This window comes from Pipistrellus hanaki (assembly GCF_964339955.1).
Source record: "Pipistrellus hanaki genome assembly, chromosome: 6".
Classification (NCBI taxonomy): domain Eukaryota; kingdom Metazoa; phylum Chordata; class Mammalia; order Chiroptera; family Vespertilionidae; genus Pipistrellus; species Pipistrellus hanaki.
Window position 1 is genome coordinate 69,520,072 of NC_140508.1, and position 26,618 is coordinate 69,546,689.

General features: G+C 50.2%; 1 protein-coding gene across 2 annotated transcripts in view; it reads left to right on the top strand.

The window, feature by feature from the left end:
• Positions 1–26,618, top strand: part of MAPRE2 (microtubule associated protein RP/EB family member 2) — a 106,199-nt gene that overhangs the window by 9,315 nt on the left and 70,266 nt on the right. For both annotated transcript variants that reach the window (XM_084888372.1, XM_084888371.1), the window contains exon 2: positions 10,130–10,191. Coding sequence is in view for 1 of the 2 variants with exons in the window: in XM_084888371.1 (XP_084744497.1) it covers positions 10,130–10,191 (62 nt within the window). In the remaining variant the exon portion in view is untranslated. The remainder of the gene's footprint in view (positions 1–10,129; positions 10,192–26,618) is intronic.

Genomic DNA, 26,618 nt, shown 5'->3' on the forward strand with positions numbered 1-26,618 from the left:
GCTTAGGAGTACCCTCATGAAGTTACTAGCAACGGACCTGCCTATAGAGTTTAAGTTTTAAAAATGTGGCTCTCAAAAGAAATTCCAATCGTTGTCCTGTTGCTAGTTGGCTCTGCTGACTAAGGAGTTTGCCGACCACCGGGCTAGGTCCTTGCCGCTCAGAAGAGGCTCCACGGACCAGGAGCACCAGCAGCACCAATGGGCACCCCGGGCTCCCCCCAGGCTTTCTCGATGAAAATCTGCGGCCTCATGAGGTCCACAGGTGCCACGGTCAGGCGCTCACAGCTGAGAAGCATCTTCTGGAACACCTCCCTCCCCTCGGCCCGGCCCCGATTGGCCAGGTCCGGAGGGGAGGGCGGCTCGTTACCTTCCATCCCGCAGAGCACGTGGGCCTCCCTCCCGCACATAAATGGGCTGGCGCCGCGGAGGGGCTCTGTGGATCCCTGCGCACCGTTGTGAGAAGTTGTTGTAATAAGTTACCGGGCCGCCCGGTCAGAGCTCGCTTTCCAGAGCTGTCCCATCGTCCCGGCTCCGCTGCTTCCAGCCCAAGAGACACAGATGACCCTTCCCTTCCAGGCCGGGAAGAGGCCTCCTCGGGTAGGGCTCCGGGTCAGGGGGCGGCAGGTCGGTCCCTTTGGCGGCAGGTTTTACTGCTGCAAACAGGGGGGTGGGCCTGGGGCAGCATGCGCCTCTCTCTGCACACAATTCCGGAATTATTGGGCACTTGGTCCCTTTTGCTTAACGTGCGACTCTCTGTTCAACACCCGTGTTCCGGGAGGAAAGGCAGGCTACGCTGGGGGTGCAGGCGCGTGTGGGGCGCCGCGCAGAGACCGTGGTGACCTGACAGGAGACGGGGACCGGGGGTGGGGGAACAGGGGTGGGGGCTGGAAAACGGGAGGGGGTATGCTGCTGAGCGGCTTCTAATTCATCAGGTGTTACCGTGGTTTTCTCTCGAGTCCGACCACAGGTCCCTTCTCCATTTGAAAAACTCATCTTTCTCCTTTTTTTTTTTTTTTTTTTTTATCTCTATTGTTGAAAGTATTACCTGGTACACATGTCCCCCTTTTCCCCCCAATGACCCCCTCCTAGCTCCACCTCCACCCCAGGCCCTCACCACCCCACTGTCTGTGTCCATGGGTTATGCATATACGCATACAAGTTCTTTGGTTGATCTCTTCCCATCCCCCACCCCGCCCTCCTCTCCCCACTCCCTTCCTCCCTATTCTCCCCCACCTTCCTCCCCCACCTGCCCTCTGAGATTCCTCATTCTGTTCTGTGCTTCTAAGTCTCCGGTCTATTTTGTTTATCAGTTTATTTTGTTCATTAGATTCCACATACGAGTGAGATCACATGATACTTGTCTTTCTCTTATCTATACATTTCTTATCTATACAATCTCAGGTGGACCCGCCCCACCCCCCCATTCTGCCTTCCATCCAGCATGCAGTCAAAGCAAAGCATGGTACCCGTGACACACACACACACACACACACACACACACACACACCTATATTTCTTTTAACACTACAGACAGAGGACACTGGTGTTCCCCTCCAGACTGATGTTTCCAAGCGCCCATCAGCACTCCTCCACCGCTGGACTCAGGGAGCTTTCGGAGTGTCCGGGGACCATGGGTCTCTCCTGGTGGAATTGGCTGCTTTGTGAACTCGGGGAAGGCGGGCGGGCAGCCAGGCTGCAGTGTGGAAGGAGCAGGAAGCTGGTGAGGGCTTTGGAGTCCAACTGTCTCCAGAGACAAGACGCTTGTGTCCCGCCAGGCTGTTGTTTGTCTCAGGCGAACGGGCCCAGAGGCTCCTGGTACCGCGTCCCCGCCAATCTCACAATCAGCCCCTCAGACCCAGGAGCACAATTACAGCCAGAATGTGCGGCCCCCCCTCCCCAGTCCTCGCTGGACTGCTCCCCGCGGACACCCGCTCCCTCCGGTGCAATGAGGCTGAGTCAGGCAGGCTCCTCCCTGGAGCTGATGTCGGGCTCCTCTCTGGAGCTGGTGTCAGGCTCCTCTCTGGAGCTGGTGTCAGGCTCCTCTCTGGAGCTGGTGTCAGGCTCCTCCCTGGAGCTGATGTCGGGCTCCTCTCTGGAGCTGGTGTCAGGCTTTCGGTCCGAATGCTGTGCACGGTCCAGTGCCCAGACCCGGGGCGTTGGGTGTGGTCTTGTGTGTCAGTTGACACCTTCGGAGTGCACCCTGTTGAGCAATCTGACGCAGGTGAGCTCCGAGGGATGGGCAGGACGGTGGCTGATCCTTACAGGGAGCTGAGGCCTCCATCCCTGAGTCATAGCTCCCCGCAGGCGTGGGCCTGTCCCACTGTGCAGAGGTGCTTCCCGGCTCTTCCCCTGTGAGGCTTCCTGGTGTGTGTTTGGGGTTGCTACTGGGAGCTGAAACCCAGGCGCATTTTCTGGTTTGTTTTCCACATGTGAGGGGGTGGGGGTTGTTTTAAATTGTTAAATACTCCCCTCTGCCAGGCACATTAGCTTAGTGCTTCTGATGTCAACCCAAGTCCCTGCTGCCTCCTCTCCTGCTGCCCTGAGCTCCTGCATTCCTCAGGTGACCATCCACATGAATTAGGTGAAACAGGTCCGAGCTTAGGAGGGCTGCATTTTAAGAACTTGCATTGGGCTCTCAAATCAACACATCTTAGCTAGTTTCTGCTGATTGTTCTAAAGTAGGGGTGTCGAACTCAATCAGAGAAGGGGCCAAAATCTAAAATCCAGCCTAAATCGCGGACCGAATGGTTTACTGAACAGTCATAAACTGACAATGTCATAAACTGACAGCGGAGTGCAGTGATGACAGCGCGGTGCGGGCCACATTGCAAGGCCTGGCGGGCTGGATTTGGCCCGCGGGCCTTGTGTTTGACACATGTGTTCTAAAGGAAATGTGGATCTCTTTCAGGTCAAGGTTTAGTCTCGTTTCCACTAGACAGCAGGTTAATACCTCGTTCTCATTTAAAAAAGAGTGGGTTAGGGGTCTAATTAGGTTTGCTGGTTTAAAAAAAAAAAAAAATTAATTCCAAAGCATGGCAGCATGCTATAGGTAGGAATTGGGGAAATCCAAGGTAAAGAAACCTTTTTCTTATGATTTGTAGCTACCTATTGTGCCTGACTTGGTGCCTGTGTGAGGATTAAGCCCTTAGTCTGCTCTTGCAATTACTCAAGTGACAAGTTTAAAAATACTTGCTTTTGTAATAATAAAAACTGTCACCTACCCTTTTGAAAAAATAAATAAATAAGATAAAATGTTAAATACTCCTCTTGGGCTTGGTTACTGTTCTGCTCGTTTGTGGAACATTCGTTGAGAGACTTCTCTACACCTTTGGATCAATCTATGAAACATGATGCCCATGTTTGTGACGAAGGGTCCTGCGTAGACATTCTAGAGATGAAAAAATTAAAGGAGCAAATTAAAATTATTCCAAATGCAAAGCGTGAGAGGAGTGATAGAGAGGAAGCGACAGCATCCAAAGGTTCAGGAGAAAACCAAGCAGGAGTTAAGAAGAGAAATGGCTGTCTCTCACTGCCCCCTCACTCCAACAGGGATCTCCTCTCAGAACAGGGATCTCCTCTCAGAACAGGGATCTCCTCTCAGAACAGGGATCTCTCTTAGAACAGGGATCTCCTCTCAGAACAGGGATCTCCTCTCAGAACAGGGATCTCCTCTCAGAACAGGGATCTCTTCTTAAAATCTTGGCAAGTCAGGCACCTTCCTCTGGTTCTTATTATACTAAGGAGCCCGTTTGAACTGATTGTCTGGGGACCTGGGTCTCGTCCCAGCTCCGCTTAGAGTGCAATTCACACCTCGGTTCATGTGCGCCTCCAGCCTCATGGAGGAGGCCTCTCACCGGTACCTACCCTTTCCCCAGGTCAGCCCCGGACTCCAAACGGTGGCCCCTAATCCATCTCTCTTAGAATAAAATGTAATAGAACATGCCATGGGGGCTACATTTTCTCTCTCTGGAGAATACACACGTTTTTGAAAACATAAGGAAAAGAAGGTTTTGATAGTCCATTAGGATTATTTAGTTAAATTGGAACGGGCAGAGTGGCAAAATTCTACTTAACACGTGGAGTGTGCCGTTGGCTCCCCTCAAAATACATAGGAAAGTAGCGTGGTTTCTAGCACAGCAGACATACTTTTAAAAAGCATTTACTCAGCCCTAGCCAGTGTGGCTCAGCGGATAGGGCGTTGGCCCTCGGACTGAAGGGTCCCGGGTTCTATTCTGGTCAAGGGCATGTACTTCGGTTGCAGGCTTGATCCCTGGCCCTGGTTAGGGTGCGTACAGGAGGCAACCAATCGATGTGTCTCTCTTTTTCTGTCTCTCCCCCCTCCTTTCCATTCTCTCTAAAAACAATTTGGGGAAAAAAATATCCTCAGGTGAGGATTAACAGACAAAACAAAAGCATTGACTCAGAAGCCTTCCTGAGCTCCCTTGTCCCAGAGAGGCTGTGCGTGCTGGAGGCTCAGCTCTCCAGCAGCGGGTCTGGTCTGAGATGGGAAGAGGCCTCCTGTCCTATGGGAGATCAGGGAAGACATGGGGAAACAGAACGGCCGGCCCAGGCTGGTGTGGGCTGTATGGGGCTGCCCCACATCCAGGCAGAGACCAGAAGGCCTGCCTCCGATGGTTTCCCATAGCTACACAGTCACCGAACACCAGTATGGTTCCCACCGTCTTCTGAGCAAGGTTGTAGCCACCCTCTAGTCACTGTCAGTCTTACTTAGATCTCTCAGGTTACCTTTCCAACATTTTAAATATGTTACTGTCAAGACAAGACAGCTCTAGCCGGCTTTGCTCCGGATAGAACATCAACCGGAGGACTGAAGGGTCCTAGGTTCAAATCTGCTCTAGGGCACATGTCCAGGTTGTGGGTTCCATCCCCAGTGTGGGACGTGCAGAAGGCAGCCAATCAATGATTCTCTCTCATCATGGATGCTTCCATCTCTCCCTTCCTCTCTGAATTCAATATAAATATATTAGAGAAACAACAACAAAAAAAGAGAGGACAGATACGAAGCATGGTTTCCACGAGGACCCACACACGGAATTTGACCCTCAGCTCTGCAAGTGCATCTCGGCGCTGCTTCCCTGCTCCACAAACATTCTGCTCCGTTTCACTGGCAACCACACCCACGGGGAAAGGGCCATTCTTCTAGCAAACTGCGGCTCGCGAGCCACATGCGGCTCTTTGGCCCCTTGAGTTTTTAGCAAAAGCCAGCTTAGGAGTACCCTAATGAAGTTACTAACAATGTACCTATTTATATAGTTTTAAGTTTAAACACATCGGCTCTCCAAAGAAATCCCAACCGTCGTACTGTTGATAGTTGGCTCTGTTGACTAATGAGTTTGACGACCATAGTTCTAGGCCAACTGCTTTATGTTCAAGGACAGCCGATGAGAAATGGATGAAAGTGCGAGGGAAACCTTCCCGGACCGATAACGCATGTGCATTGCTCCTGTGTGCAGTTGGTCTCACGTCATTTTTCCTTTAGGATTTTACTTTTGTAAGTTTAGCGCCATGAATGTTCCATCTCGAATGGAAAGGGCAGGGTGCGCCCATGATGGGAAGCAGCAGATGGATAGAGGGGGGTTCTGAGACAGGAGGGTGAGGCCCAGTTTGTGTGGAAAGTCCTGGATTCCTGCTGTCGTATAGCTCGCCCGTTAGGTAGTTTCTGGTGATTTTTTTTTTTTTTAATAGAAGCCCAAATCACAGAACCATACGTTCGTAATATCATTGCTCTTCTTAACATCTACCACCCAAATCCCATTATCCGCCAACTAAAATTTTCCAGAAGCCCTAAAATACACAATTCCTTTGGTCGTTTGCCTCAGAGCTGTGGTGAGCAAACTGCGGCTCTCGAGCCACATGCGGCTCTTTGGCCCCTTGAGTTTTTAGCCAAGGCCAGCTTAGGGGTACCCTAATGAAGTTAATAACAATGCACCTACCTATATAGTTTAAGTTTTAAAAATGTGGCGCTCAAAAGAAATTTCAACCGTTGTACTGTTGCTATTTGGCTCTGCTGACTGGTGAGTTTGCCGACCACTGTCATGGAGGCATGTTCTGTACCACACTCAGTGCCCGCCATTCAGTGTGACTGCACCCCGTTACTTGCCAGATACTCTCATTTGGTTCTGGTTTCCCTGCTGGGTGCTCAGCTCAGTACTTCCCAACAGTCATGCCCCCCCCACCCCATCACCTCCCCAACCCTCCGGGGGCGTTGGACTGGAGAGGCCCTGGCCCACCCCCCATGCCCTGGGGAAGGCCCAGAGCCCAGCTGGAGACGGAGGAGCTAATGGAGGAGGTGCTGGCAGGGGCGGGCTCCCTGGAAGCTGTTAAGGAGGAGGATCAGCGAAGGATTAATAGCCTGTGACCTTCTGGGCAAGCTGACAAGCTGCTGTATTTCTAGAAAGCTCCGGGCCTCCCACACTGAAGAATGTGATATGCAACTGGAGTGATTCCGTTTTGCTAAGTGGCTGGAGGGGGGTCGGAATCTAGGATGCAGTTCATTGTGAAAATCCGAAGATAGCTTCATCAGCCCCGAGAGGAAAGGGGGTTTGGGTCACCAGGGGGGTTGGGGGGGACAGTCTTGGAAAAGCTGGGAGCAGCTGGGGAGGCGCAGTTCCCGTCTCTGTGAGGGGAGGGCTTGGCCCTCGCGTTGATCAGAGGCCTCGGTGGTGGGACAAAGCACGACAGAGAGAGAGCTCTTAACTTTTCCGTGGCGTGGCATGACCGGAAATAATTTTACAGCCCTTTTTTCCCATTCTGCCATATCTCTTAGGTGCCGATGGTATGGCTGTACCACAATTTATTTGTTTGTGTGTGTGTGTTTTTTAAATATATTCCATTGGTTTTTTGCAGAGAGGAAGGGAGAGGGATAGAGAGTCAGAAATATCGATGAGAGAGAAACGTGGATCAGCTGCCTCCTGCACACCCCCTCCTGGGGATGTGCCCACAACCAAGATACATGCCCTGGGACCCTTCAGTCAAAGGGTATCTGGGTTGTGTCCAGCTTTTTACCACAGTGAAGAAATTTGCTATAAACATAAGTTTTTAACTTCTTTGGGGAAATCCCCAGGAGTACAATTAGTGGGTTGTATATTTAGTTGTGTTTTGTTTTGTTTTGTTTTTAAAAAAAAAAGGTCAAATGTTTCCAGAGTACCTGAACCATTGTACCTTCTCACAAGCAATCAGTGAATGATCTAGCTTCTTCTCATCCTCATCAGCCTGTCATGTTGTCACCCTTTATTTTAGCCATTCTGTTAAGTGTAGAGTGATCTCTCATGATATGGTTTTTAATTTTCTCTTCCCTAGTGGCTAATGATGTTGAATATCAATTCATGTGCTTATTTGCTATGTGTATATTTTCCTCAGTTAAACGTCTGTTCATGTATTTTGCCCATTTTCCAATTGTTTGGGGGTTTGTTTGTTTTTTACTGTTGAAGTTTGAAAGTTCTTGATTCTAAACATTAGTGCTTTGTCAGATATGTAGTTTGCTAATATTTTCTCCTAATTTAAAGCTTATATTTACATCTACTTCACATGGGCAAAAGTTCTAAGTTTCGATGAAGTTATCAATCTTCCCTTTTATGGATTGTTTTGGGGGTCAAGGCCAAGAACTCTTTGCCAAGCCCTAGATTCCCAAGATTGTTCTCTTTTTTCTGAATGTTTCATGGTTCTTACATTTTACATTTATGTAGCGATCCATTTTGAGTTGATCTATACTAATGAAAGAGTAAGGTGCAAATCAACCATACCTTCCTGATGCCCATCAGCCAATCAGGAGTGAGCATGCAAATTAACCCAACAAAGATGGTGGGTTAATTTGCATACACAGGGGCAGGGCGCCTCTGGGCAGCATGGGAAGGCAGAAAGGTGGCTCGGGGCCTGAGGGAGAAAGTGGTTCTGGCCCGAGTGAAGATGGTGCCGGTAGCCAGGGGAATGGCCGGTAGCCATTCTTGCACGAATCTTCGTGCATCGGGCATCTAGTCTTTATATATAAAGTGTGAAACTCATAGACAATAACTGCTCTACATCTACTAAACACCACAGGAAAGGAAAAAAACAAATTAAAAAAAAAAAACTGTTGTCTCCCCTGCCACCCTCACTAGAGGGGGCCCTAGACTTTCACCCTTGCAAGGTGTTGTCTTATTGAGCACCTACTATATCCCGGAGCCATCGCTCTCCAGGCATTTCATATCAACGGCAAGGGGCTGGCTTTTCAGGCCTGTACTGTGGAGGGGAGAGCTGATACTGGAATCCATCAGACACATTAGGACCCAGCTGCGTGATATTTGGGCAAACTGTTCCCTATGCTGAGCCTTGTTTTTCTTCATTTGTCATAAGATGGGCTTTGAGGATTAAATCAGACAAAGTGTGTGAGATGGCCTGTGCCGGGGTGTTCATTAAATGATCTCATTCTTCTCCAGACAGATCCACTGCAGCTGTTGGACATTAGCAATGGGTTGTTGTCAGAGAGCGGAAAAGGGCCAGTTGTGTGCAGCCAGGCCTGGGGTTTCTAAGGGCTAATTATCTGGTTTATAGATAAACTACTAGGAACCGTCTGCTCTTGCTTCCCAGCTTGGTGACCGGCACCCTGCAGCTATGGTGCCAGGAAAAGAGGGCAAGGGAACATTTGATTCGGATTCAGTAAATATTTTTAGGAGATGGGCAGGCTCAGGAAAAAAAATGAGCATGGGTAGAAAGAGATTTTCTTTAAACTGATTTTCTTAGTTTTACCAACTTTCTATAAATTGGGGGGAGGGGAGGAGATGAAATACCCATAAAATTAAATTCTGTTGTAAAACACATAAAGAAATTCTACCTGTTCTATCTGAAGGGGAAAAGTGTCAGGTTACCAGATGCAGTTCTTGAAACCATTCATGTTAAATTTTCTGATTTTTAAAAAAAAAAACTTTATTGTTCAAAATATTACAAATATGTCCCCCTTTTCCCCTTGTTAACCCTCTTCACCCGACTCCTGCCCCAACCCCAAGCTTTCTCTGAACTAATGTTTGTCCATGGGCTATGCATGTATGCATATAAGTTATTTATTTAGTCTCTTCCCACATACCCCTCCCTCCACCTTCTGAAATACATCAGTCTATTGCATGTTTCAGTGTCTCTGGATCTGTTTTGTTCTTCAGTTTATTTTGTTCACTAGATTCTTTTGAGGTCCCTTACTGACTGGTGTATCAGTGAAAACTCAGCTGTCACCTTTACTTTTACTCTCTCGGCACTTACCATTTATTTGCATTTTTTTCTACTTACCATGTTCAGAGGTGGGGGGGGGCGGGGGGAACATCAATGGTGAGAGGGAATCATTGGTCAGCTGCCTCCTGCACACCCCCTACCTGGGATCAAGCTTGCAACCACTGAGCCATGCTGGTCGGACCTCCCTTTCTTAAGATCCTCTCTGAGTGGCATCTCCAGAACCATGCCTGGGATCCACCCCCTGAGGTCGGGCCTACCACACACGCTCTGTGGTTATGCAGTTGATTTTAAACGAAGCACCAAAGGCATTTCTGACACAGCCGTGCACAGGAAGCACAGCAGCGTCGTGTGTGGGGAAAGGCTCAGGCGGAGGGTGGAGCGGGTCATTTCTAACTTGTTTCTCGGGGACGGGGAAGACCCTCAGGGATCCTGCCTGCATCTTAGCGCCTTGTGAGCAGCATCAGCATGAGCCTCCCCAGTTTCCATCCACCCCACCCCTGACACTGGACCCTCACGACCTGGAGCTTGGATCTGCCCTTCATCCGTTCACTGTCTTATCCTTGAGCCACCTTAAAGAGAAATAGTCAATTCGAATAGAGAAAGCAAATTTTTTTTTAACAGAGAGGAAGAGAGAGAGAGAGAGAGAGAGAGAGAGAGAGAGAGAGAGAGAGAGTTAGAAACATCGATGAGAGAGAAACATCGATCAGCTGCCTCTTGCACACCCCTTACTGGAGATGTGCCCGCAAACCAAGGTACATGCCCTTGACCAGAATCGAACCCGGGACCTTTCAGTCCGCAGGCCAATGCTCTATCCAATGTTCACACCCGGTGAACGAAATGATAACTCTTTGCTGCTGTGCCTTCACCGTGCTACATGCTCACTCTTCTCTTTCTGTTCTTTCTGTTCCAGCATCCCCCCTGTCAGAGGAACAGTTCATCGCGACAGCCGGGGAGAGAGCCCGGATGCCCAAGGTAAGGTTTCCATGTCCATCACGTTAGTGTGACGTACAGATGAAGTCGTTTGCAGGTTGAATTGGACTATTACTAATACCTTGGTCATAAAGGTATCCTCAAAATGGCACGATACGATACAACCAATGCAAATAGTTGCGCACACACGCTTGGTTGGAACGTTATTTCTCAAACTCTATCCCACATCCCACGGGTACTGAGGGCTAATTAACGGCTAGGAGCAATTCCTCTAAAAGTGGGCAAGCCAATGAAAGTCTACTTACTTTTAGAGATCTAATGAAGGATACGTGGAGGAAGAGACGTTTCTAACGGTGAGCGATCGTCTGATCTTGTTAAAAACCAAGGCAACTGCTCTGTTGACTTGACAATGGAGAGCGATGGGGTGTCTCGGAAAGGAGGTGGAGACCCGGGGTGCCTCCCTGTCCGGTTTGGGGTTTGTGTCTGAGACTTCAGTTCTTTCCCTCTGGTACCGAGTCTCCAGGTTCACATCAGGGCTGCCCAGAACAAAGGAACAATTAACCAAAGCTCCACCAGATGGCAGTGTTTGGAAAGCCATCTCCAGAGGCTCCCCCCCCCCCCCCCGCCCCCTCAGCCTTCACTGTCCTGGCTCAGCCTGGCTCAGCCTAGCGCCCTGCATTTCACCAAAGGCGCTCCAAACCTCTCTCGTTTTGCTTCTTTCCCCCCAGCAGCAGCGCTTTTCCGTCGGGGGGATAAAGGAATGGGGGAATATATGTGCTGCTTTCTTTCTGGAATGATAAAATTGGAACTCCGTTCTTCGGCCATTCTCCAAACTGTACCCGGCGAGCTTTACAAGCTCGCATCCCTGGGTGACGTCCCCCGTTTGCCTTTGCGGTTTCTTGGTGATAAACATTACGGTTGGTAATCGTTTTAAAGTAAAGTCATGTAGGAGAGAGACTAAAGTTCTCCTCCGACAGAAGCGTGGACTTGTAAGGAGTTGCCTTGGTAGTGAACCCAGTGAAGCATGCAGGTACAAAATCATGTGAAATGAACACAATTCATTTTCTTGTAGACCCTCTCCCCAGGGGGTGTCCAAGCAGCCGGATTCTTCGGGGGCCTGCGCTGGCTCGAGGGCTGAGTTGGGGCAGAGGAACTGGAAAGGCCTTTGCGGGGAGAAGCAGACGGGTACCTAGAAGCACGGACACCTGCACACCGGATGGGAGGCGTGAGCCGGCGGTGGTGCTGGTCTCCGGGCAGAGGGCCCGCGTGCCCGAGCTGGAGGAAACTCGACAGGAGCCCCTCTTGGGGGAAATGGGAAACTTGATCACGAGGACAGTGCATCTATTGTGCAGTAGGCGGGTGCTTTCTTTTTGGAATGTTGTAGGGGTGCGGGCTGTTGACTGGTGTATGAGTTTACAGGGCTGTAACTAATGCACGAGCGCCCCCTGTGGACAGACCAGGTTCTGAGAGACAGGCCTTCGTTAACCATGGACTTGCCTGATAATGAGAGGTAGAAGAGTTGGAGCAATTGGGTGTCCCATCCCTCATCCACCACCGTGGGCTGCTTGTCATGGGTACCTGTGGCACCGACTCGAGTCAACTGCTCTCTGCATTCAGAAATAAAAATGCCGACTGCTTAGCAACCCTGTAGCACACGGTACCCCGACCGGAGATGTCTGCCTTCCACAGAGAGTTCTAGAACCCGGCAGAAAAGGTTGACGTACCTTGCCAGCTTGTTCTTCCCGAGGGGGGCTGCGGTCTGTGGGAAGAATGCTACTGAGGCCCCTCAGGCTGGAGCCTGCAGTGCTTGTACCTAGTGGGGCTCCCTGGTCAAGAAGCGAGTTTCTTCTGCCCCCTTCACTCTCGTGGGCTGAGTTTTCTGGTCTGAGAGCCATTACGAAGAAAGGGGTAAATGAACAGAGATGCTGGGCACTGGCCCTCGGGCCCGTCTCGCTCCCACGGAGGGCCCGGAGCGGTTCCTAACCGCCTGGGGCTGATGGTGACAACGCCCTGCGTCTGGGCCGTCATATTTGGTAGCCACTCACCCCGTGGGCACATTGAGTAACCGGAATGTGTTCACGTGATTGGAGGATATGTTCGATGCATTTCCAGTTGTATTTCATTTTCATTAATGTGAGGTGAAGAGCCACACATGGCCACCGGCTGCTGTACTGGACCACCAGCTCCAGAAGCCAGGTTAGCGGGAACCGGCGCTCTCAGTGCATCTTACACACACAGCCTCCCCGGGAGCCCGCTCTGCTCTGGAGGTGCAGACAAGTCCGGCCTGGCCTCAGGCTGCCTCGGTGGTTAAGACCCAGGGATCCTAATCCCCGGGAGGGTAATTATGGGACATGAATTAGATTATTTACAATTATTTAACTATATCTCCCAGCATCCAGCTGCTGCCTGCATTCCTTCTCAAATGTCTCCCACGTGTATATTTTCTTCTACTTCCGTGGTATTCCCCAAATTTCCATTATTGAAAATAATAGCGGAAATCACAAAAAGCAAATCGCCTGTCATCTTCCCTGTAATCCTCCCCTAACAAGTCATCTGCTCTGGTTTTTCCCTTCTGGTCCTCCTCCACACGGTTTTACATGCGTAGCGACACCTTGTGCACATCTCTGTGTGCTGCTCGGTAACCTTGTCGAGCAGTGTTCCATGCGGCCTTGCTGTTCATGCGTGTAGTGCTAACGTCTGCAGAACAGCCTACAGAGCTGACATTATTATTGTTATTCCAACCTGCCATTGCTCGGCGCACAGAGTCGCCTCCAAAGCTAAGGGGCAGACTTTAACCGGATCGGTCACAATGGGTTAAACAGTACCCCCACTGGCGGCCTCCCACGGTGTTCCCACGTCCCCCTGGGAAGACAGCTGTTGTGCTATGAGACTCCTGAGTGGATGTTACCTTAGATCTCATTGTTTTTTCACATCTACATGTAATTTTTAACTTCCAGAACATAACGTTCCCAAGAGCGACGCTTGGCGATGCATTCTACTGTAACCGTCTCCCTCCCGCCACCTGAGCCGCTCAGCCGGGGCTGCCCGCAGGCTCTGTGACAGTCTCTGTACAGCTGGCGTGGCGTCCGGTTGCCCGGCGACTGGTGCTGCGTGTGACACAGATTTCCAGCATCCCTCGCCTCAAATAGCATCCTGCCCCAAATGCATGCGCTGGCGTGTTTGTCTCCGTCCTAAAGTTAGTCATTTTCAAGCTTCAAGAGAGCAGTTCAAAGGGATCCCAGATGATCAGGTTAACCACGAACTGCATTAAGAAACACGGACAGTAAAGGTCACGTAAAGCCTCAGATGGCCCGGAGACTGAGTGGGGAGCCACGTGGGGTTTTGTGTTTTCCGATACTTGGGACGCGGAGAGGGGCATTCCCTCTGCTGGCGGGTGGCAGCCTTTCCAGGCCATGGCTGCGCTGGGTCGTATGGCGGGAGAGAGCCTCCCTCGTGGGAGTCTCGCTTCTCGCTTTATTCTTGCTCCTGGGGAGTGGCACGTCTCAGACTGGTGTGAGGGAATGCCACTCAGGCAGCAGTACCTTGGCTTGGGCGCGGGACCAAGCCATGAGTGTCCTTCTCTGGTGCCTGGCTCAGGGGAGCACTGGGCTTGGTTTGTCAAAAAATAGGAATTGAGTGCTTGGCACCTGTGTGATGACAATGTTTTCTCCAGCTAGGAATAACAATTCTAGATGGGCGTCTCGGATTAAGAGGAGCCAGCCCTCCTGCTTAAGAAAACATGGTCTAGCCCTGACTGGTTTGGTTCAGTGGATAGAGCGTCGGCATGCCGACTGGAGGGTCCTGGGTTCGATTCCGGTCAAGGGCATGTACCTTGGTTGCAGGCACATCCCCAGTAGGGCGTGTGCAGGAGGCAGCTGACCATCGATGTTTCTAACTCTCTGTCCCTCTCCCTTCCCCTCTGTAAAAAAACCAACAAAATATGTGTGTGTTTTTTTTTTAAAAAAAAAAAAAAAGGAAAGAAAGAAAGAAAGAAAGAAAGAATAAAACATGGCCTAGTAATAATGGCCTACCCCAGGCACACTCTTTTTTGAAACCTGCATCTTATCAACAACCTTGATTTTTTTTTTCATTGTAGCACTCGATTCTGAACGTGCATTTTCTATAAATGACAAACCCCATATTATTTACGTAGACGGGATAGATGGGAAGGGAAGGAGAGCGGGAAAGACAGGCTCTTGGAAGCTACTGCATTTGTCCACATTCCTGATGATAGGAACTTGCTAGAAACAAACAAACAAAAAATACTGAGAGAGGCAGCTGGAAGAGAATTGATAGGGTTTTTTGGTTGGGTAAATACTTGAACAGGATGAACTTAAAAAGGGAGGAGGGAGAATAAAGACGTATAATAATTTCAGACTCAGTGATTAGGCATCTGAACTAAGGCTACTAACAAGATGATACCCAGGGCATTATTTTTAAATGTACTGATGCCCTAGCTGGTTTGGCTCAGTGGATAGAGTGCCAGCCTGTGGACTGAAAGGTCCCAGGTTCTATTTCGGCCAAGGGCACATACCTGGGTTGCAGGCTCCATCCCCAGTGTGGGGTGTGCAGGAGGCAGCCAATCAATGGCTCTCTCTCTCATCATTGATGTTTCTATCTCTCTCTCCCTCTCCCTTCCTCTCTGAAATCAATTATTTTTTTAAATGTACTGACGCCTTGATGTTTCTTACCCAGTCGTATTTCTCCAGGCTAGTGGAAAAGTGAAAATACAGCCATTGTATTAGGCGACGTTTGTAATAGGATCAAATATTTTTCATCATAGGAATATGATAATCCCACTATTTTTATTTAATCATAAAGGTCAAATATATTACAGTAAAGAATAAGTTTAAGGGTTTTTTTGGTCAAAACCTTTATATACAAAAACCTTTATTTTTATATAAAAATGAAGCTTACTGCTCCAGGCTCACAGTGTGTGCTGGCGCTCTCCGATAGCTTTCAGGGATGCGGTTTATGGCAGTGGGTATGTTAAAGGCACTCGGAGTTCAAGGGCTGTGAGCGTCGGGTTTTCGGTGAACTTCTAATCCTGCTCTGCTAATGGGATATTAGCAACTTTCCCATCTAGACCCTATTTCCCGCACGTGCTTAAGCTTCCAGCTTGAAGCTGGGAAGCACAGAGATGTCCTCAAACCCCTTTGCAAAGGATTAATATTCCGGGTCCCTCTTCCCTCCGTTCACACGCTGACACCAGCCCTCACTCGTGGAGTATCATTTGCCTTCAGACGTTCAATGCTACTTTCTTCAGACTGGCATAGAACAAAGCATTTTATCCAGATGAACCTATGTCAGATCTTCTGAGAACTGTAAACCGTGCTTTTCGTCAGCACACGGAAACAAGAACGCCAGATTTCACAAAACGCAGCAGCAAGATCAGTGGAACGGGATCCAAAAGCTCGCATAGCCTCCACTTCCCATTGCGGGAAGAGTTATAATTGTGCGCAAAATCATGCAGAAAACTTGGCTTTCACATTTGCCTGACTGATATACAAGAGGAATCAGAAAAAGAGCTTTTCGGTAAATTTAGGATCTTCTGTCTGGCACAGACACCTCTCCTCTCGCCCCGGGCACTGCCTTTGGCCAGGGAACAGTGTGCAGGACTTCTGAGAGGCTGGGCAGACATGGGGTTTTTTTGGTGGTGGTTGTTTTTTTATTGATTTCAGAGAGGGAGGCGGAGGGAGAAACGTCAATGATGAGAGAGAATCATTGATCAGCTGCCTCCTATATGCCCCACACGGGATCAAGCCCGCAACCCGGGCATGTACTCTGACCATGGAATCGAACCTTGACCTCCTGGTTCATAGGTCAACGCTCAACCACTGAGGCATGCCAGCTGGGTCATGTGTTGGCCTGTGATTAGGCTTTTCCTTCCATGCTGGGCATGGCTACAGTGATGACTTTAAAAAAGGGTAGAAGTCATTGATTCTTTTGCTTAGAGACGGGGGAGGGAGTGGAGGAGACAAGATGGAAGAAGTAGTCCAGGTTAATGATGCATTTTAGAATTGCATCTTGAGGCAGCATGGGGGGTTATTCTTTTAAGTCTGTTTAGTGATATTAAGCCTTACACCTTGATTGGCACCAGAAAGTGATGCTCCTTCTCCTGACCCAAAAAAAAAAAAAGTGTCCTTTGCATGGGGTTTGTGCAGCGCAGGTCACACGCGTGGACTTCGGCCGCTTCCTGACGTTGTGAAATGTGTTGGCTCCACTCTGTAGCCCTGGGTCCAAGCCACAGGAGCTCATATCCAGGATGGTGGTGGGAAGAGGAGAGGGGAGGGGAGAGATCACAGGAATAAGTGCTTTCTGGAACCCAGTGCTGTTCATGCAGAGGGTGAGGGCTACTCTCAGCAGGTCAGGCCTGAGTGGAAGCGACCACCCCAAGAGACTCTCTCGGGTCCTGTGGCCCAGCCTCACCATTGACCTCTATGAAACTTTGTTCTAACCAGACAAGGGACCTCAAAGCTGCCAGGGTTCTTGTCCCAGCCTTACAGGAGGTGCTGCAATCTGGAGAAAGTAGCTGATGTGTAGATTCAAGAAGGAGTCCAAAGATGAAAGATAATTTTGAAAGGCATTGGGGGTCAGAGGTGCTTCAGCTAAAGGAGCTGAAAGACTACACCCTTGTCTAAGGACCCCATGCTATTTATTAACACAATTTGTCCTAAGGCAAGGTGGAGACATACACTTCAAAGGGTAAGGTACAGAAGCTTGTCAGTTTAGGGAATAGCCTACAGCTGTTCAGGTGCCTGGCCAACAGGAGGCAATAAAATGCCCTGAGCTGTCTGGCAGCAGATAATCCTACTCAGGTTTGGTGGAAGTGCCATTTTGCTGCGCCAACAGGTAAACTACATATGTGGCTCAAACCTTGTTTAGCCTCCCAAGCTTAATCATCCTTTTGATGAAACTCTTGTAGTTATTACATGCTGGAATTGGTTCCCAGCACACAGCAATGTGTGATTCTTGATTTCTTTTTTCTTCTTTTTTAAGATCACCGAGGATAATTTTTCCATGATTTTTAGAGAGTATAGAGAGAGGGAGAGACAGAGAGAAACACCAATGTGAGAGAGACACATCGATTGGTTGCCTCCTCCACAACCCTGACCAGGGTCTGGAGCCTACAACCAAGGTCCAAGCCTACAACCATTCCATTGACAGGAATGGAACCCAGACCATTCAGTTCACAGTCCCCCGCTCTGTCCACTGAGCCAAACTGGCTAGGCTGGTTCTTTAGTTCTTTAGAGCAGTCCTCTCCTGCGAGGTTTCTAAGATGACAAGTTAATTGGTGATACTGGTTCTGACAGTAAGGGGGTCATCTGATTGGTCCGAGCAGGTGAGGAGGCGGGGCGGTGGCTCTGTCCCTGGCTAGCTCTCCTTGCCCTGGGTGGACCCGGCCCTGCGGAGACCTCAGGGACTGTTACACGTGCATCATCGTCCACTGGCCTGCTCCCGTCCTCTTCCTGCCTTTGTGATGACGCAGCTGACTTTGTTGTCAAGCGGCAGCTCAGAGGTCTGGCAGCCCCACGGAACACAGAGTCCAAAACAATAGCCGGCCGGAAGAATCCCCAGCTGCAGGAGCGTGCGTGAGTGATTCCAAACAGGGACTCACAGGCTCTTTTCTCTGCTGTCGCTTCCAGGGAAGTCTTTTCTGATGCTGACTCCAGGAGACAGAGTGGCATTCCAGGTTAAGAAGTAGCCAGGCTAGCCCCACCCTCGCTGTCGGTGTGGGGCGATAGTGTCTGAGGGGAGTTAGATTGCACAAGGCTTTAGGTTTTTGTGTGGCCCCGATGGAGAAGAAGGGGGGAGATCACTCGCATGGTTTGTCAGAAGCTTAGAGCAGTAAGGGAGCCAGGGAGCAGGGAGCCCTCTGGAGAGGCCCCTTAGGGTAAGGCAGGCCGAGGGGCGTGTCCCCTGAGGTGTGCTGGGGGTGGGAGAGGAGAAGGGCCTACCTGTCATGTTGTGAGATAAACAGGGTCTGGTGACCAAAGGAGAGACGTGGGGGAAGGAGAGCAGCGGATCTGAGGATTCAGAATGGAGTGCTGGCTCCCGGGGCAGTTCAAGCCAGAGGTGTGGGAAGTGAGGGGCCAGGGCGAAGTCCTCTTCACTCTATGGCCCCACTAAAGGCCCCACCCTAGCGTCCGCTCCTGCCTCTGGCCTGCCTTTATCCAGCGAGTGGGTGAGTGCAGCAATGACTGCAGACACCACACCACACTCTTACCAGGAGCTTCCGGGAACAATGGAGATTGGGGAGGGAGGGGGTGGGATTTGAGTTGCTTTCATGGCAACTCTGCCTCAGAAAATATCACCGGGCCAGGGAAGAGGCCTGTTTCTGCTGATGTTCACCACCACCACACAGGGTCAGGAGTGTGCCCCGGGCCCCCCAGGAATATCCGGCAGCTCTGCAGGAAAAGGGGCGTCACACTGCCCCCTTCACCCCATCGGGCCCTCGTGCTCCCAGGAGCCCAGCCTGTGTGCACTTAGACTGAGCTCCCTCTGGCTTTCCCAGGGGACTGCCCCTTCACGTGGACATGAACCAGAAGCCACCGGAGGGGACCGTCTGTTCTCCTGTGTCAGACTCCGTACCAGATCCCTCGTGCGCGCCTTACACACGCTCGGTGCGTGTGAATCGGGACCACGAAGACTTGACGCTATAAGCTCTTGAGTAAATAAAAGAGAAGCACTAATTAAAACATTCCCAAAGGAAACTTAGCCCGACTTCATAATTTCCATGTGCGTTCTTTTTTTTCTTTTTTTTTTTTATAATGAAGTAAGCTCCTTTAATTTCTTTTCTAGCATTTTATTTGGGTGAGGTCAGACATTGGTGGATGTCTCTCCCCTGACTCACACTGCTCCCCAGCTGCTGGCCTCATGTTCCCTGACGCACTGCTGAGGAGCCTTAGGGAGCTCCGAGGCCCTGGGCAGCAGGCTCCCCCAGACGCCCCGGCCGGGGGTACCCTCCTGTGTCCCTGGCGGACATCGCGGCCCGGCTTCTGAGTGGCTCCGAGACGCTGGAGGCCCCTGGTGCCTTTAGGACGGCGGTCCCCACCCTCCCCTGCTGGCTTTGCATGGATAGATTCGGGAGCGTCCTCACTCAGGACTTGTGAATGTCAAAGTCAGAAGTAAAGCCCCGTGGTGTTTAGCCCACAGGCCCCAGCCTGAGTCCATGATGGAGGCCAGCCAGACCCAGCTGGCCCCTGGCTGTGAACTCCCCTCCGTCTAGGGGCGGCGTCCGCACTCTCCAGTGATGGGGAAGGGGGGTCAAAAGAAAAGTGGAATTGGTAACACATGAACGTGATCTGAAATTCAAATTTATGTTGATAAAGTTTTATTGGAAGGAAGGAAGGAAGGAAGGAAGGAAGGAAGGAAGGAAGGAAGGAAGGGGGTTAGCTGACTTTTGAGAGCCCTAAAGGAATTGCTGCCCACAAGCCTTCTGGAAGATGATTGGCTAATGGTCCCTAGAGTCTCTTCCTGTCCCTGGCCCCCCAGCGGAGCCCAGGAAGCCTTTTGTCCTTTCTTAGTTGTCCTGTCAGCTCCATGGGAGGTGGTTCATGTGGCCATGGGAATGAGGTGGAATGAAATACGGGTGCCTCATGAACCTGGGCATGGACACGGTTCAGGAGGCATGCCTGTAGCCGGGGGGTTGTCGGACAGCAGTCCTGATAGAGTGAAAGTGAAAGCAGGTGCTAGCTTTGAAAACAAGCACCAGACGAGTGCCTGTGGTCCCTCCCCCTCCAGAAGACAGCAAAGGCGTGGACAGTGGTAGTCGAGGCTCGCTCAGAAAAAGAAAATAGTTAATCACTATGCGTAAGGGTAAGACCGTTATTGTTCTCTGTGGATAACATATACTGCTAACACAGAATCCTGGTATCTCCTCCTTCCACCCCCCTCGCCCTCCCACCCTCAATCCCCCTTCCTTTTCCTTAACCGTCATTTCCAGCTCCCATCCTTCCGATCTCTTCAGGAAAACTGCTCCCCTGACAGGCCCATCCTCCTCCCATGCCCTGCCCGCTGCCTTCTGGCTTCCCCGCTCTGTTCCCCACCAGCAACCAACCCTCCTGCCTCTTGTGTCCTTGCTTTCTCCTCCCTGTGTTCCTTCTCCCAGGCCTGACCAGACCCTGCTGGAAGGCAGGCTGCTCGTGGGTTAGAAGCTGGCTTTGACACCCAGCAGGCCTGTGGGCGCCCAGCTCCCCACTTCCTGGCTAGTGATCAGGCAAAGTGATTTCACTCGTTATCTCCTCGGGTTTAAAACCACCCCGCCCTCATGCGTTTCTGGGAGGCCTGAAGTGCCTGCCTACTCAATCAAAGCATAGTTTTGGCCCATTAGAAAAGTGCTCGGGAAACATTAGGTGTTGCCATTGCTATTATTGTCGTTGTTACTAGAATTCCACGTCTGTGCCAACAGACACGGCTAGCACGGCGACAGATGAATGGTTTCTTGTTGGTGTGAAGCCAAAGTCTTTGCAGTGGCGGTTCAAAATCCTGCACATTCTGGTCCCTCCCACATCCTTCTGACCTCATCTCCTAAGACTACCCCTGCCCCTGCCCCACCACACACACACTCACACACACACATACCCACATACTCACACACACACACACACACACACACACTCACACACACTCACACTCACACACACCTACCCACACACTCACACACACACACTCACACACACTCACACACACTCAAGTGGAAGTTCCATGAGGACAGGAAATCTTACATTTTGTTAATTTCTGTAGTTTCAGTGCCTAGAATTAATTCCTAGCACATAGTAGGTGCTCAGTAAATACTTGTGGAATAAATGATTGAGCCCTCGTAGAAATAAATCTCACTGCCTTGGCGAAGTTGTGTCTATTTCCCCAACAAGGTTACTTTCTTTTCTGAATAATCCCGCGATACCGAATACATCCTTCGGTTATCATATTTATCACGTTGTATTTTTATGGAAAACATCTTTAATGCTCTTAAATTTAACCAGATGGCATAATTCACATGCGCACTTTTATTTAATGGTGTGAACCCTCACAGGGCACAGATGTGACTGAAGGATGACAGAAATCGCAATGCTCCGTGTGTGTGTGTGTGTGTGTGTGTGTGTGTGTGTTTTCAAGGTGCATTTTCCCATCGTGTTCTCCGAGTTACTCCCCAAAATCATGTCCACGCTTGAGAAAATCCAAGAAAGGGCAAATGAGAAGAGAAATTCCAGCTCAGAGAATACTTACGTGGTGGCGTGTTCCGTCACGGAAATCTTGCTGTTTGACTAGCACATGTGTGTGTGTTTGGGGGGGGGGGGGGGCAGGCAGGATGCTGCTGGCCGAGGCGTCAGCGCAGCCACAACTGTGGCTGAGAAACAGCCCTCAGCCATCGCCCGGGAGGAGCGCACCTGCGTGGGGTGGCCTTGCAGAGCTCTTCTTCATCAGGGAGAAAACTCACCGATGTCTCAGAAATAAAATGCTATTCCCACAAGCCAGGCGCCGGGTACACATCACACAGTTCTCACCAAATCTGCAGAAAGGCCTGCTAAAGCCTTCCATGCCTCGGGGGAAAGGCAGGGGGCAAGGACCCCTCACAACTACATTTCCCGGCCGCCCCTGTGGTTCCGGGGCTGGGGCCCCTGGCTGACCACTCACGCGTGTCTTCCCTGCGGTCCTTCTGGGTGGGGAGCGCATTGTGAGTCATTGATGAGCAGCTCCTGCCGTTCCCTGCTGGGAAATAGGCCAGGACGCACGCAGGCGTGGGAGAAACGATTTTCCCCGGACAGCAGTGGGGGCAGCCCCATGGGATCTGTCTGCATTCGGAGGCCATGGGCCGAGGAAGCCGCCCTCAGAGGTGGTGTGGCGGCGGGAATGCCTTGGGCTGCAGTGTTTGTCACCTTTTCACCGGAAAGGCCTCCGTGAGGAGCAGGTGCTTCTGGGAGGGGATCGGGATGAGCGGCTGCCGGCCTGGCTGATGATGTCATGTGTCCCCTGCTATTCTGTGGGAGCCGTGGTCGGCAAACTCATTAGTCAACAGAGCCAAATATCCACAGTACAACGACTGACAGATTTTTTAAACTTAAACTTCTTCTAATGCCACTTCTTCAGAATAGACTCCATGGTATTTTGTGGAAGAGCCACCCTCAAGGGGCCAAAGAGCCGCAGGTGGCTCTCGAGCCGCGGTTTGCCCACCACGGTGTTGGAGTTTTCCAATCCAGGGCAGTGCACAGTGCCTGTTCTAGATGCACCTCTCTGTGGAGTCGAGAGACGATGCTTCCTGCCAAGACGCGATGACCGGGTGCTTGCCGGCGGGGAAATGGGGTTGCGCTACAACCTGCGAACTCTGGGAGTGAAAACGGGGCTGCCTCCCGCTTCCATCTTGATTGGCTCTTAGTTCTGTGGGTGCTGCTGGCTTCCTCTGTGCGTGTGGTTCCCGTGGAGGTCCTCTGGGTCCTCTGGGTCCACCTTAGTAGCCCTGCTCTCCAAACAGGAGTTTCAAATATTTGACTTTGGGTGGGGGGGGTGGAGGGAATCTTGACCCCGCTAGAATTGGGGGTGCAGAGGTGGGATCAGCTCACCTGAGGCCTAACTGGGGCCCATTGATGGACATATTGACCCCTCTGGTATCACCAGGAGCTTTTGTTGTTGTTGTTGTTTGTTTGTTTAAACTATTACAAATAGTAGTACATATGAATCCTTTTTTTTTTTTTCCAATTGACCTTCCCCCAGTCTCCCCTACCCTGGCACATGCCCTCACCCCCTTCACTAGGAGCTTTCTCATGCAGACACTTGTTGACTCTAGTTAGTCGCTGATACCATATACATGACGCTGGATTTACTATCTCTTCCTTCCTTGCTTGCATATCTTCGCTGGGTCAGAATACTAGTAACTTGGCAAAGTATCGCAGCTTTCCCTACCTGCCGAGGATTTCTGTATTTCCTTCAGATCTGGAGTCCAGCTTTGAAAGCACCTTCTCAAACGTGGTGCACACTTCTCGGCCTTATCTGATTCAAACTTCCAGTGACCCTGGGCCCCGAGACTTCCTCCACTAAACCACTCCCTGTGGTGATTGGCCCACCTTGCGGATTTTTTTTTTTTTTTTTTTTAATCACTTAGCTTTTAAAGAGTTCCATCCCAGGCTTCTCTTTCTTCCTGAGTGAGGTGTCAACACCCACAGCTTCAGTTAGCACCTGTGAGATCATTTCCTCCAAATCTCCAAGTCAAACATATCTTAGAAGTTCAAAGGCCTGCAGATGCCCTCAGTCAGCAGATACCTGACGAACCCCCACTGTGTGTGAAGTCCAGTGCCCACTAGGATGTCCTGTAGGCACTTCTCTGTGTCCAAGACACAGTAGGAGAAACTCTCTTCATGAAGGGCAATTCAACCTGTCCTTCCTAGCGTGATACCGCTGTCCACTTGCTCACCCAAGCCATAAACCAAGGATTCATTTGCAATGTCTCTTTCTACTTCACTATGCATCCTCATTCAACATCTGTGCCCACATCCAGTCAGTCAGAAATCCCTGAAAATTATACCCTCCGACAGTCTCAGAACTGTGCTTTCTTTCTTTCTTTTCTTTCTTTTTCTTTTTTTTAAAATTGATTTTGGAGAGAGAGGAAGGGAGAGGGATAGAGAGAAACACTGGGACGAGCTGCCTCCTGCACGGCCCTCCTGGAGATGAAGCCCCAAACCGCTGACATGTGCCCTGGCCGGGATTCCAACCTGGGATCTCTTAGTTCGTGGGTTGATGCTCAACCACTGAGCAACCCCAGCCAGACTGTGCTTTCTTTTTTAACCTCTTGGCCTCTCTCTTAGTTGAGGCCTCCATCACCGGTCCCATTTTCATCTTACGTGCCAGCCTCAGACCTTCTCGATGCGAATTTCACCACCAGTCGCCCTCCCTAAAGCACTTCATGGTTCCAAACTACCTTCAGAATTAAGCTCAGCTCCTTCTCTTGGCCACAGCACCTTTCTGCGCCTGGCCCCTGTGCTATCTCCTGCCACTGTGCCCGAGACATCACCCCGTCCTACCTCTGGGCCCCAGTGCATCTGCCTGAGGGCCCTTTGTCTTTCCTCCCCACTGCCCGCCTCCCTTAGGTGACGGTGCTGCCCAATGGGTCAGCGTGTGAGCTTTGCGGCTGAGAAACCCATCCAACCTCAACAAGTTGCTTCCCCTTTTAGAGCCTCCATTTTATCGTGAGGGTTGTTTTGAGAATCAGATCGGGTATTTGTTAAATAAATGAATGAATGACATATTCGCTCGTGGCCTGTGTGGAGCTGCAGACAGAGCAAAGTGAACAAAAAAGGTACCATTATTATTCACCTGAGGCTCAGGTGGCAGCTCCGAGGGGAGGATTAACATTGCCAGACTTACTGCCAATTTCCATTCTGAATTAGGCGCTCATCGTCCATGGCCCCATAGCGCCCTCTGTGGCACCCTCGTTGCAGCATTCTATGGTAACTCGATTGCCAATATTTTATCATATGGAGTCAGGGAAATGTGAGCTGTGACAAGGAACACAAAAAGAGAGGGCATGCTCAGGAAACATTACATACTTCATGTGTGTGCTGGGATTGTCTTTTGGCTTCAGACTGTCCCCAAAGAAAAGGGAAGCTTTTGTGAAAAAAGAACAAATTGGGAGGGAAATTGACAACAAAAATAGTAAGAGGAAGCGGATCTCTGTGGCAGTGACAATACTCTCAAGCTCCTTATAGCTCATGGTGCAGTGTGAGGCTCGGTGTGTCTCTCTGACTTAGCTCTTTCTGTGTGGCTTGTAAGTCTTAGGTAGAATTGGATCTTTACTGTGCAATAAAAAATTCTCATGTAAGCTAAGCTATGAAGACATCAACTTGTATACTGTGAATTCACTGGAGAAGCATAAGATACAATTATTAAAATGTAGCCCAAAAGGAGAATATACAATGGGGGAGGGGATGCCCCATTGTGTGAGAATATCATTGCCATCTGGGTTGTAAGCCATTTGATTCTAATTCTAGTTGCTGGATGCCAGAAATAACTTATAACAGGGAATATGCTGGAGAATCATCAGGAATGACAAAGTTTTTGCTTGTTTTTAACATCTGTATCACAAAATGATAAAGCTGCCAATCCATGCAAAGATGTGAGCAGGTGACCTGTACAACCTAGGTCACTAGTACTTTCTGCTACATACATTGAGTGGCCAGATTATTTTAATTTCTGAATGCAAAATAATCTGGTCACTCAGTGTATATCCTATATAATAAAAAGCTCATATGCAAATTGTCCCTCCACCAGGAGTTTGACCAGAAGGCAGGCCAGCCAACTGCCCATGTCCCCTCCCCCCTGGCCAGGCTGGCCGGCCCCATCCATGCACTAATTCATACACTTGGCCTCTAATATATATATATATATGTATATATATATGTATATATATATATATAATTATATATATACACACACGTACACTCTGAGTGGCCAGATTATTATGCATTCAGAGATCATAATAATCTGGCCCCTCAGTGTATATTTATGCTGCCTTTTACACACCAATTCTTCCCCCTTTCCCACCCCACACAAGGTCAGAGACCACTTGAGATAAACAGAGAGTCCTTCCAAGTCGCTTCTCCTCCCTGGAGGAGAGCACTGGACACACCTGGGGTCTGGCCAGAGTGTACAAACTAACCCATAGATTTGCACGGTAATAGCAAACCCCACAGTGGTCATGTTGAGAGTGTGCATAAAGGACTTGATTCTTCCCTTGATCTACGATACTTAGGAGCTCACATTAAATATAGATCACTGCTGTCCAATCGCACTGATAGAAAGCATGTCATTTTGGAGTGCCAGTTCATTACTTTCTAGCTGCCTGACCTTGAACGGGTTACTCAATCTCACTCGTTTACTCATCTTCAATGACAACAGTACCTGCCTCAAAGCCAGCGTGTTAGAAAACTACCTTACAATGATTTAGAGCAGCTTGAATGCTGAGAGCTCCCAGATACTAAATTGGGTGTTTCCCTGAATCCCGATGGACATGAAATACATGACAAGGAGTTCATTTCCTGGAGCATCAGGAACCTGTCAGAACCTGGAGGAGGAGGGGGTCTTGGATAACGAGGATGTTCTAAAATGGTGGCCGTCTTTTTCACAAACCCTCTTTTTGGGGGTTCTTTTGTGCACAGAGTCTCCTAGTTTGCAGTCTTTGCGCTTCCCATGATCGAAGTCAAGACTGCGTGGATGAGGAGGAAGCACAGCTTCTCCCCCTTTGGTTTGCAGGTTTGGGGCTTATTGGGGGGAGGAGGCTGGGCATTCTAAGCCCTTAGTCCTTATTTCCACACCTTTCCTGGCAGCGGGCCGCCAGGGGTCCCTGACACCAGGCCGGTTTCCTGTGCGCGGTGCAGCTCCCGGCCTGGAAGGAGTTAATGCTCCCCCCACCCCCACCCCGCCCCGCTCCGGCCCTCTTTTGTGTACACAGCTGCGGCGGGCGGGCGCGCGAGTCGGGA